Source organism: Microcaecilia unicolor, chromosome 5, assembly GCF_901765095.1.
Source record: "Microcaecilia unicolor chromosome 5, aMicUni1.1, whole genome shotgun sequence".
Taxonomy (NCBI): Eukaryota; Metazoa; Chordata; class Amphibia; order Gymnophiona; family Siphonopidae; genus Microcaecilia; species Microcaecilia unicolor.
The window spans coordinates 37,400,813-37,413,818 of record NC_044035.1 but is presented as its reverse complement, the minus strand read 5'-3'; the positions used below and the strand labels follow the sequence as shown (position 1 = coordinate 37,413,818).

Below are 13,006 nucleotides of genomic sequence, written 5' to 3'. Positions count from 1 at the left end.
GGGTGACTGTATCCTCAGGGAGTTAAAATTTGTCCATATTCGGTCAGCTGGATATTCGTCAGTAATTGGGTCTAAGTAATCAATAAATGTTTAGTTGATAAGGTGGATCTTAATGTAATGATTTTTTGATTGAAATAAGTGGCTAGATCATTTGCTGATGGCGTATCAGAATTAGCTGAGGTGACCGGTGTTACATCAAGTAGGTTATGAACAGATTGGAATAACTTGTGTAAATCTTTGTAAAGTGGTCCAATTTTGGATTTATAGAATGACCTTTTAGTCTGTCTGATGGTGTATTTGTATTTCCTTAACATTAGTTTCCATGTGGTGAACGTTCGTTCATTTTTCATTTTATTCCATGCACGTTCGAGTCTTCTTGTTTGAGTTTTTCATTTTTTCAGCTCATCGTTGAACCAAGGAAGTGAGTTATGTCTTCGTGATGTTTTTATTTGTAATGGTGCTATTGCTTCAAGTATGTATTTGCATCTGTTATCCCAATTTAGAGGTGTTGGAATCAGTTTGAGTAGTCCAGTTATTCGCATAGAACTAATGCCAAAAAAGTATCAGATCGATTTGACCCCTTGTGTTGAAAGTTTGTCGCTCCTGCTTCTGGATCAGACTTTTTTCCGCCAATGCATAGATATATTTAATTTAAAGTGATCTGACCATGGTACTTCAGACCAATTTGTATCTGTTATTTCATAACTTCACAGATCACCTAAACACTGTCTGAGCTCCCTGACATACTTCCTTTGTACAGCTTAGGATCAGTACTCCTTTTTCCTCATCCATATTCTATTTCATTCTCTGCTTGTCTTCTCCTTTGTTGTCCTCCTTATTTTTCTTTATTCTCTCCATATTTCTTCTTGGCTCTTTTTCCTTCATTGCCAATTCTTTCTCTCAACTTCCATTTCTTAACCCATTGTCTGTAATTCCCATCTCTCCCATGATTCTTCACCTGTTGGTGCCTAAGTCCTCTATCCTTTTACTAGCTCTTAGCCCTCCCTTTTCCTATCTGGAGCGGAGTAGCCTAATGGTTAGCTCAATGTGCTGAGAACTAGAGGAACAGGGTTTTAATTTCCAATGTGGCTCTTTGTAACCCTGGGCAAGACGTTTAACCCTCCAATGCACCAGGTACAAAAACTTAGATTGTAAGCCCACTAGAGACAGAGAAAATACCTGTATATAATATGTGAACTGCTTTGGTTGTATCACAGAAAGGCTGTATATCAAGAATGTAACCTTTTACTCTTCTTTGTACTTATCCCCAAAATTCCTAGCCCTCCAGATCTCACTGACTCTGTTGTTACCTTTTATTCAAAATTCAACAAAGTCAAGCCCCATTACATATGTATAAACTGTTTTGTTTTTCTCAGACAAAGGGCATTTATTCTCTCCGTAATATGTACTATTTTGATTTCCCAACTCCCAGGGATAAGAAATCTACACGACTATTAGATTCTTCTTTTACTTATAAAGCAGCGAAGCTGTGGAAAGAATTTTCTCCGAGGACAAGCAGGCTGCTTGTTCTCACTACTGGGTGACGTCCGATGGCAGCCCCAGGATCGGAAGATCTTCCTAGCAACAAGTTTTGCTAGCCCCAACGTGAACATGCGCACTGCGCGTGCGTGACCGTCTTCCCGCCTTTAGCGCGAGCGTGCTCCTCAGTCTTTCTTTTTCCGCGGCTCAGGACGACTGTTTACGGTCAGTCTGTGTCCCAGAAAGGTCCCTGCTGCGTTCGTTCACCGCTTTTCGCGTTTTTTCGCATTCTCTGTGACTTTCTTTGTCTTTTTGTAAAAAAAAAAAAAAAAAGAAAAGTTCCTGTGTTTCTAGTATTTTTCCCGTAAGTTTCCTTTCTTTTTCGTGAGCAGCCCTTTTGGCCGGCCGGCCGGGATTTTTCCCTTTTTTTGGTGCTTTTTCGGCATCATCGCGAACTTTGACCTCACCGGCGCGATTTTTCCGCCCATGTCCTCGAAGCCTGCCAGCAGCTTCAAGAAGTGCACTCGGTGCAGCCGGACCATCTTGCTGACTGACAGATACGTCGTGTCTTCAGTGCTTGGGAGCAGGCCATCGTCCCACCGCCTGCACGCTGTGTCTCCAGCTGAAAAAGAGGACCCACGGCGAGAGCGGGTCAGAGGGACTTGTTGTTTGGAGCCAGGTCCGGTCCTTCGACGGAGCCAGCAGTACCGAAGTCATTGACGGTATCGATGTCTGCTTCGGAGGGTGCATCGACGTCTGGAGTGAAGGTGATGGCTGTCCAGAGGTCCCACGCTGGTAGCAGTGAGCCATCGAGTGGGTCTCCACCTGCCTCGAGGGCTTCTGCGGTGCAGGCCCCCCGGGGCCGACCTCTTTGGGTCCCAGCCCCGAGGAGACGTGTGGATTCCACGTCCTCCTCTTCGGTACCGTGCTTCAAGCGAAGGCTAAGAAGCATCGGTCACCTTCCCGTCACAGTACCAAGAGCTCCGGGGAGCCGAAGGAGTTGGCACCTGAGAAGCGTCGACGCCGAGAGGACCGCTCACCCTCTATACAAGAGGTGTCGATGCACTCTGCTCCGGACAGCCCGGTACTGCCTCCACGCTCCAGGCAGGTTCTGACATTGACGCTGGTAATGGCCCCACTGCCTTCTTCGACAGCTACTCTGGACGAGCGCCTCAAGGCCATTTTTCCAGGTATCCTGGAAAGGCTGCTGCGTTCATCTGCTCCGGCACCGCCGGTGCTTGCGCCGCCGGTACCATCATGAGATGCGGTGGTTGGCTTCCCGCCCGTGGTGCGGTCTGTGACTCCGGTACCACTTGCGTCTGCAGCCACCCAAGTTGACTCCCCGCTGACATCGCTGGAGGGAGCTCTGTCACCTGTGGCGCGGGAGTCTTCTTCTCGGTACCGCCATCAAGGGCCTAGTGCCTCGGTGTCGAGACTGGCTCGGCTTCGGACTGAATTTCAGGACCTTGTGTCCGATACCGAGGGTGAGGCCTCGTGGAAGGAAGAGGAAGACCCAAGATATTTCTCTGACGAGGAGTCTTGCGGTCTTCCTTCTGATCCCATTCCTTCGCCAGAGAGAAAGCTTTCTCCTCCTGAGAGTCTGTCTTTCTCGTCATTTGTCCGGGAAATGTCTACGGCTATTCCCTTCCCGGTGGTTACTGAGGATGAGCCCAGGGCTGAGATGTTCGAGGTCCTGGACTATCCTTCGCCACCTAAGGAGTCGTCCACTGTTCCCCTTCATATTGTCCTAAAGCAGACATTTATGGCAAACTGGACGAAACCCTTAACTAATCCCCACATTCCCAAGAAGATTGAGTCCCAGTATCGGATCCATGGGGAGTTGATGAAAACCCAGTTGCCTCATGACTCTGGAGTTGTGGATCTGGCTCTCAAGAAAGTCAAGAGTACTAGAGAGTACACCTCGGTGCCCCCGGGGCGGGACTCTAGGACTCTGGGCTCTTTTGGGAGGAAGGCCTACCATTCTGCTATGCTCGTGTCCAAGATCCAATCATACCAGCTTTACACGAGCATCCACTTGCGGAACAATGTGCAGCAGCTGACGGACTTGGTCGATAAGCTCCCGGCGGAGCAGGCCAAGCCTTTTCAGGAGGTGGTCAGGCAGCTGAAGACGTGTCGCAAATTCATGTCCAGGGGTGCTTACGACACTTTTGATGTTGCATCCAGAGCCGCTGCTCAGGGTATAGTGATGTGCAGACTCTTATTCCTGCGTGCCTCTGACCTGGAGAATAGAGTCCAGCAGCGGAAAGCAGATGCCCCTTGCCGGGGGGGATAACATTTTTGGCGAGAAGGTCAAACAGGTGGTGGAGCATCTCCACCAGCGGGACACCGCCTTCGACAAACTCTCCCACCGGGCGCCTTCAGCATCTACCTCAGCAGGTAGACGTTTTTATGGGGGCAGGAGGAATGCTCCCTACGCTTATAATAAGCGCAGGTACAATCCACCTGTCCGCCAGCCTGCTCAGGCTAAACCCCAGCGCGCTCGTTCTCGTCAACAGCGTGCGCCTCCACAGGCCCCTGCAGCTCCCCAGCAAAAGCAAGGGACGGGCTTTTGACTGGCTCCGGGCGAGCATAGCAGAGATAAAAGTGTCCGTGCCGGACAATCTGCTGGTAGAAGGGAGGTTAAAATTTTTTCACCAAAGGTGGCCTCTTGTAACCTCCGACCAGTGTGTTCTCCAAATAATCCGGCAAGGATACTCCCTTAATTTGGTCTCAAAACCTCCAAATTGTCCTCCCGGAGCTCAGTCTTTCAGCTTCCAGTACAAGCAGGTATTTGCAGAGGAACTCTCTGCCCTTCTCAGCACCAATGCGGTCGAGCCTGTGCCACTGGGGCAAGAAGGGCTGGGATTCTATTCCAGGGACTTCCTTGTGGAAAAGAAAACAAGGGGGATGCGTCCCATCCTAGACCTAAGGGCCCTGAACAAATATCTGGTCCGAGAAAAGTTCAGGATGCTTTCCCTGTGCACCCTTCTTCCCATGATTCAGAAAAACGATTGGCTATACTCTCTGGACTTAAAGGATGCTTACACTCACATCCCGATACTGCCAGTTCACAGGCAGTATCTTCGATTCCGTCTGGGAACACGTTATTTTCAGTACTGTGTACTACCCTTTGGTCTCGCCTCTGCACCCAGGGTGTTCACGAAATGCCTGGCAGTCGTAGCGGCGTCTGTGCGCAGACTGGGAGTGCATGTGTTTCCTTATCTCGACAAATGGCTGGTGAAGAACACCTCGGAGGCAGGAGCTCTACAGTCAAAGCAGATGACTGTTCAACTCCTGGAGCTACTAGGGTTTGTGATAAATTACCCAAAGTCCCATCTTCTCCCAGCTCAGAGGCTAGAATTCATAGGAGCTCTGCTCGACTCTCAGACGGCTCATGCCTACCTTCCCGAGGCGAGGACAGGTAACCTCTTGTCCCTTGTCTCCTGGGTACGAGTGTCTCAGCAGATCACAGCTCGGCAGATGTTGAGATTGCTGGGCCACATGGCCTCCACAGTTCATGTAACGCCCATGGCCCGTCTTCACATGAGATCAGCTCAATGGACCCTAACTTCCCAGTGATGTCAAGCTGCCGGGGATCTAGAAGACGTGATTAGCTGTCCACATGTTTTCTCAAATCCCTGTTTTGGTGGACAATTCACTCCAATTTGACCCTGGGACGTCCCTTTCAAACTCCTCAGCCGCAGAAAGTGCTGACAACGGATGCATCTCTCCTGGGGTGGGGAGCTCATGTCAATGGACTCCACACCCAAGGACGTTGGTCCCTCCAGGAAACAGGTTTTCAGATCAATCTCCTGGAGTTGCGAGCAGTCTGGAACGCGCTAAAGGCTTTCAGAGATCGGCTGTCCAATCAAATTATTCAAATTCAGACAATCAGGTTGCCATGTATTACATCAACAAGCAGGTGGGCACCGGATCTCGCCCCCTGTGTCAGGAAGCCATCAGGATATGGCTTTGGGCTCGCCATCATGGCATGTTTCTCCAAGCTACGTACCTGGCAGGCGTAAACAACAGTCTGGCCGACAGGTTGAGCAGGATAATGTTACCTCACGAGTGGTCTCTCAACTCGAGAGTGGTCCACAAGATCTTCCAAGCGTGGGGCACCCCCTTGGTGGATCTTTTTGCCACTCAGACCAATCGCAAGGTCCCTCAGTTCTGTTTCAGACTTCAGGCCCACGGCAGACTAGCGTCAGATGCTTTTCTCCTGTATTGGGGGAGTATGCGTATCCTCCCATACCCTTGGTAGGGAAGACTTTGCTGAAACTCAAGCAGGATCGTGGAACCATGATTCTAATCACTCCCTTTTGGCCCCGTCAGATCTGGTTTCCCCTTCTTCTGGAGTTGTCCTCCGAAGACCCGTGGAGATTGGAGTGTTTTCCAACCCTCATCACTCAGAACGAGGGGACGCTTCTGCATCCCAACCTCCAGTCCCTGGCTTTCATGGCCTGGATGTTGAGAGCGTAGACTTTGCCTCCTTGGGTCTCTCCGAGGGTGTCTCCCGAGTACTGCTGGCTTCCAGGAAAGATTCCACGAAGAGGTGTTATTCGTTCAAATGGAAGAGGTTTGCCATCTGGTGTGACAGCAAGGCCCTAGACCCTCGTACCTGTCCTACACAGTCCCTGCTTGAATACCTTCTACACTTGTCTGAGTCTGGTCTTAAGACCACCTCTGTAAGAGTTCACCTTAGCGCAATTAGTGCTTTTCATTATCGTGTAGAGGGTAAGCCTATCTCGGGGCAGCCTTTAGTTGTTCGCTTCATGAGAGGTTTGCTTTTGTCAAGGCCCCCTGTCAAACCTCCACCAGTGTCATAGGATCTCAATGTCGTTCTCACCCAGCTGATGAAACCTCCTTTTGAGCCACTGAATTCCTGCCATCTGAAGTACTTGACCTGGAAGGTCATTTTCTTGGTGGCAGTCACTTCAGCTCGCAGTGTCAGTGAGCTTCAAGCCTTAGTAGCTTATGCTCCATATACTAAATTTCATCATAACAGAGTAGTCCTCCGCACTCACCCTAAGTTCTTGCCAAAGGTGGTGTCGGAGTTTCATCTGAACCAGTCAATTGTCTTGCCAACATTTTTTCCCCGTCCCCATACCCGCCCTGCTGAACGTCAGTTGCACACATTGGACTGCAAGCGAGCATTGGCCTTCTATCTGGAGTGGACACGCCCCCAAAGACAGTCTGCCCAAACGTTTGTTTCTTTTGATCCCAACAGAAGGGGAGTGGCTGTCAGAAAACGCACCATCTCAAATTGGCTAGCAGATTGCATTTCCTTCACTTACGCCCAAGCTTTGCTGACTCTTGAGGATCATGTCACGGCTCATAGTGTTAGAGCCATGGCGGCGTCAGTGGACCACTTGAAGTCAGCCACTGTTGAAGAGATTTGCAAGGCTGTGACGTGGTCTTCTGTCCACATATTCACATCTCATTACTGCCTCCAGCAGGATACCTGACGCGACAGTCAGTTCGGGCAGTCGGTGCTACAGAATCTGTTTGGGGATTAGAATACAACTCCACCCCCCTAGGCCGTTTTTTTTGTTCTGTTCCAGGCTGCACTCTCAATTAGTTGTTACTGTTAGGTCAATCTCAGTTATGTCCTCGCCGTTGCGAGGCCCAATTGACCAATGTTTGTTGTTTTGAGTGAGCCAGGGGCTAGGGATACCCCAGTAGTGAGAACAAGCAGCCTGCTTGTCCTCGGAGAAAGCGAGGTTACTAACCTGTAGCAGGTATTCTCCGAGGACAGCAGGCTGATTGTTCTCACAAATCCGCCCTCCTCCCCTTTGGAGTTGTGTCTTCCCTTGTCTTTTGCATTCTATCTGACTGAGGAGCACGCTCGCACTACGGGCGGGAAGACGGTCGCACATGCGCAGTGCGCATGTCCACGTGGGGGCTAGCAAAACTTGTTGCTAGGAAGATCTTCCGAACCTGGGGCTGCCGTCAGACGTCACCCAGTAGTGATAACAATCAGCCTGCTGTCCTTGGAGAACACCTGCTACAGGTTAGTAACATCGCTATCTGTCCAACTTAGATGTATTTCCAATTATAGGATGTTCAGGAAACAGCTGAAAACCTTTTTATTTCAAAAATGTTATAAAAAGTAGCTAGGTTCACCACTGTTTCTATGAAATTAGTCTTGTAATTTTTGCAATAATTGTCCAGCCTCTTTTGTGATCTGCATTGAACCTTTTCGGGTATATAAGAACTAATGCTGTGCTATTCTACCTCTCTTTACCACATATCCTTCATCAGTCCCCCAACTTCTTAACCTTTCATTACCTGTCTTTTCTCCTACCTCTGGTTTTGGTTGGGGTGGGGTTTTTTTTTCACCTGTATAGACATGCTCTCCCATGACAAAACCATTACAAGCATGTGAGTAGTGGGACTGAGGGAGCGGCAATGGACAGGGACATTGAAAACACTGTGCTTCCTGTCCCCTTGGTCACTACTGATTCCTCCTGTCCCTCTGCAGACCTTATTTCTAATCAGTAAGTCCATGCAGTAGTAAGATGAGAAAAGGAAATAGGAATAATAAGCACTGTGTTTAATGGTGGTAATTTTGCCTGTTCCCTAGCTATGAACATTAAAATGACCTAATAAAAATGGTGAAACTGGAAGATACTGCAAATGATCCAGGAGGCAGAAGGTAGATCTCATAGTTGGGCCTCCTGTGGAGCAGCAGTGGTTTACTTTTGTACTCTTTCATTGTTTAAGTAATTTGGATTGTAGTCAGTTAACTACTAGGCAACTATAGTCCTTAAATCCCAAAGGATATTTTAGATTTTGTTGATGGTGAATTTCTTGTACTGTAATTGCCTAGTGATGGTAAACTGAAATTTTGGATCATTCTTATCTATTACAGCTCGAGAAGCTGCAATCTGGGAGTTGGAAGAACGTCATTTGCAGGAAAAACACCAGCTGGTTAAGCAACAACTCAAAGATCAGTACTTCATGCAGAGGCATCAGCTACTTAAACGGCATGAAAAGGTTAGCATTATAACCAATATTGTATTTTTATATAGGTTGTTCAGATCTGCCTAAAGAGACTATCATTTTTACCTCTCTGTTTAAGCCTATGTTTCTATAATGGGATGTAAGGCTGAATCTAATTCAGATTCCCACGGTTTTTAAGCCTTTTCTACTCTCTGATTTCTAGATGATATAAAAATAAAATACTGTACAGGCTGTGCTTTTAAGGCATTTCTGTTGAGTTTCTACAACTTGTCTATTAATTGTTCACCTGGGCACTAAATTTCTGATATTAGAGCTTTTAATTCTTTTAAGGTGTTTCTGAATTGCTCTTGCCCTCCACCTACCTGGTTTGGTGGGCGGAGGGCAAGAGCATAGGTGTGGCTAAACCTCCCGTAATAGGAAGTTAAGGGCCAGCACATAGTCTGTTGATTTCTGCCCTTGTGGTGAAACCTCACAGAGGTAAGACATTTTTTGGCATTCTCTCTCCTCATATCTGGCTAATCTTTTTGAGCTGTGTTTTGGGGCATTTTTTCCTCTAATCCTTGTCAACCCCTCAGCCCAAACAGCTGTGTAGTTAAGTGGTTTGGAGATAGGTTTCACAGCTAACACATTCTACAGATATTTGATTATGTTGACACTTCCTAAATAGTTTGCCTAAATACACTTTATTACCAACAATTCACTGTTTTATCACCAACAGATTCTATCCAAATTACAGCTGTAATTTGGATAGAATTAACTGTTGGTGATAAAGTGTATTTAGGCAAACTATTTAGGAAGTGTCAGCATTATCAAGTAAATCATTCTTGATTGCAGTAACTCTCCAGCCTTCTGCTTGATATAGGGACCCTTTCCTGCTTTAGATTAAAAGGATCTCTGTTAAGATATCCACTAGTTTGTTACTCTCTATATACCACTAATAAAAGGATACTAATTTACCTTCTCTTTCCCTTAAACTTATTCATCAACTTACTACAGGCTGCTCCCTTGCACTCACTTCAAAAGGGAACAAAGTCATACTGTTATGTATCCATTATAGAGATCTGGCCCTTCTGTGGCAGTATTGGAAGGATAATCAAGAGGTGACAAGACTAAGAAACATCTATGACAACCAGAAATTCATCACAGATGCATGTTCAAATATTGGGGACTTCAGAAAAGGGAGAAAAGATCTTGAGCATACAGAGCACAGCTGGACTCAGGTCACCAGATCTTGCAAGATCAACCCTCCAACTCTATCTTCTGTTGAACTGAAGAATTGATTTGCAGCCCTGGAGGCAAAAGAACCAGAAACATCTCAAAAACAGGAGGAAACAACAATGAAAGCTCCCAACACCACTGGACAAGTGACCAATAAGAAGTGAAAAGTAGTGGTGATTGGAAATTCACTTCTGAGGGGTACTGGGGCACCTATCTGCTGACCAGACATGACCAGGGAGGTGTACTGTCTGCCTGGTGCAAAGATTCATGGTGATGTGGAAAGACTGCCTAGACTTATCAAGTCTACTGACACTCTCTTACGTTGCTTATCCATGTTAGCACGAGTGATACTGCTAGGTATCCTACTGAACATATCAAATGAGATTTATGGCTTTGGGTCAGAGGGTGAAGCAGGTTGAATGAGAGAAGCTCGCATCCTGGAGCTAAATGAGTGGCTGTGTGGATAGTGCCAACTTGAGCACTTCGGTTTCTTAGATCATGGGATGACTTTCCAAGAGCTGGTGATTGGTTAAAAAGGCCTCAAAGCCATAAATAACCCTCAGGAAAGTAGGACATTGAATGCCCCTATAGAAGAGGAAAAAAAAGAGTATCATCTGGAGAACCTTGTATACCAGTGCCTGCAGTATGGGTAGCAAACCTCTAGATCTAGAGGCTAAATATATTCCGCATATTAAAAAAGGAGAAAGGAAGACCAAACGACAGCCGGCATGGTTTAAAAGTGAGGTGAAGGAAGGTATTAGAGCTGAAAGAAAATCCTTCAGAAAATGGAGGAAGGACCCAACTGAAAATAGTAAGAAACAGCATAGGGAATGTCAAGTCAAATACAAAGCGCTGCCTAGAAAGGCAAAGAGGGACTTTGAAAAAAAGATTGTGTTGGAAGCAAAAACATATAGTAAAAAAAATTTTTTTAGGTATATTAAAAGCAGGCAGCCAGCAAAAGAATCGGTTGGAACACTAGATGACCGAGGTGTAAAAGGGGGATCAGGGAAGACAAAGCCATAGCGGAGAGATTAAATGAATTCTTTGCTTCGGTCTTCACCGAGGAAGATTTAGGAGAGATACCAGTGCCAGAAATGCTATTCAAAGCTGACGAGTTGGAAAAACTGAATGGATTCTCTATAAGCCTGGAGGATGTAATGGGTCAGCTTGACAAATTGAAGAGTAGCAACTCTCCTGGACAGGATGGTATCCATCCCAGAGTACTGATAGAATTGAAAAATGAACGTGCGGAGCTATTCTTAGTAATATGTAATTTATCTTTAAAATCGAGCGTGGTACTGGAAGATTGGAGGGTGGCCAATGTAACGCTGATTTTTAAAAAAGGTTCCAGAGGAGATCCGGGAAATTATAGACCGGTGAGCCTGACATCAGTACCAGGCAGAGACTATTATAAACAACAAAATTACAGAGCATATTCAAAAGCATGTATTAATGAGACAAAGCCAACATGGATTTAGTGCAGGGAAATCTTGCCTCACCGATCTGTTACATTTCTCTGAAGGGGTAAACAAACATGTGGATAAAGGTGAGCCGGTTGATTTATTGTGTATCTGGATTTTCAGAAGGCGTTTGACAAAGTACCTCATGAAAGACTCCAGAGCAAATTGGAAAGTCATGGGATAGGAGGTAGTGTTCTATTGTGGATTAAAAACTGGTTAAAAGATAGAAAACAGAGAGTAGGGTTAAATGGTCAGTATTCTCAATGGAGAAAGGGTAGTTAGTGGGGTTCCCCAGGGATCTGTACTGGGACATCTGCTTTTTAACATATTTATAAATGATCTAGAGATGGGAGTAACTAGTGAGGTAATTAAATTTGCTGACTACACAAAGTTATTCAAAGTTGTTAAATCGCGAGAGGACTGTGAAAAATTACAAGTGGACCTTACAAGACTGGGAGACTGGGCATCTAAATGGCAGATGACATTTAATGTGAGCAAGTGCAAAGTGATGCATGTGGGAAACAGGAACCCGAATTATAGCTACGTCATGCAAGGTTCCACGTTAGGAGTCAGCAACCAAGAAAGGGATCTAGGTGTCGTCGTTGATGATACATTGAAACCTTCTGCTCAGTGTGCTGCTGTGGCTAAGAAAGCAAATAGAATGTTAGCTATTATTAGGAAAGGAATGGAAAACAAAAATGAGGACCTTATAATGTTTTTGTATCGCTCCATGGTGTGACCGCAGCTCGAATATTGTGTTCAATTTTGGTCACCATATCTCAAAAAAGATATAGTGGAATTAGAAAAGGTACAGAGAAGGGCGACAAAAATGATGAATAGGATGGGACGACTTCCCTATGAGGAAAAGCTAAAGCAGCTAGGGCTCTTCAGCTTGGAGAAAAGGTGGCTGAGGGGAGATATGATAGAGGCCTATAAAATGAGTGGAATAGAACGGGTAGATGTGAAGTGTTTGTTTACACTTTCCAAAAATAGGGGGCATGCGATGAAGTTACAAAGTAGTAAATTTAAAACTAATCGGAGAGAATTTTTCTTGAGTGAATTAGACTCTGGAATTCGATGCCAGAGAATGTGGTAAAGCTTAGCAGAGTTTAAAAAAAGGAAACGTTCATAGACCATAATTAAATTGGACTTGGGGAAAATCCACTATTTCTGTGATAAGCAGTATAAAATGCTTTGTACTTTTTTGGTATCTTGCCAGGTATTTGTGATCTGGATTGGCCACTGTTGGAAACAGGATGCTAGGCTTGATGGACCTTTGGTCTGTCCCAGTATGGCAATACTTATGTAGCTCTGGTATCTATAGAATGAGAATCAAATGAGGACTGAAGATCCTCCTCCATCTTCTCTTCACACTGCGCCAAGCGCTGTTCCAACTCTGTTTAATGCTTTCCGAGCGCATGGATGTCTTGTTTGAGGTCCGACACTGCCAATCGTATATCTTTTCTAACCAATTGTAAATCCCTTTTTATCTCCATCATCCATTGGTGAATGCTGCTATTATCTGTTCTCATAACCAGGGATTTATCCTCTGAGCTTAGATCCTCCTCCGCATTCTGAATGATGAGGTGCCATCTTAGGAAGTTCCTGCTTGCAGCTCGGCATTTTCTCTGTTGTTTCTCTGATGTTCTCTGTGCTGCATTGTAGAGCAAGTTAACTGAGGTTTTTTCTTAATCACTATCAAAGCAGAAACACTATACCTCGTGAATGACTTCAACAAATGCCAAATTACAGGGGAGGTAGTAAACTAAAATATCAAGCTATGAGGAGCTCTAACCCCTGCTGGCATACCCTCCTATTTGTTTTAAAAGTATTTCTATGTAATTTCATTGAGTGTCCCCTGATTTTTGTACTTTCTGAAAGAG

General features: G+C 45.7%; 1 protein-coding gene across 3 annotated transcripts in view; it reads left to right on the top strand.

The window, feature by feature from the left end:
- The window catches only part of SLK (STE20 like kinase), a 322,672-nt gene that overhangs the window by 268,389 nt on the left and 41,277 nt on the right, over positions 1 to 13,006 (top strand). For 2 of the 3 annotated variants that reach the window (XM_030202789.1, XM_030202788.1), the window contains one exon: positions 8,354 to 8,478. In XM_030202789.1, coding sequence (XP_030058649.1) covers positions 8,354 to 8,478 — 125 coding nt within the window. Of the gene's footprint in view, positions 1 to 8,353; positions 8,479 to 13,006 lie in introns of those variants that run through there. The other variant, XM_030202790.1, reaches the window with a different exon arrangement.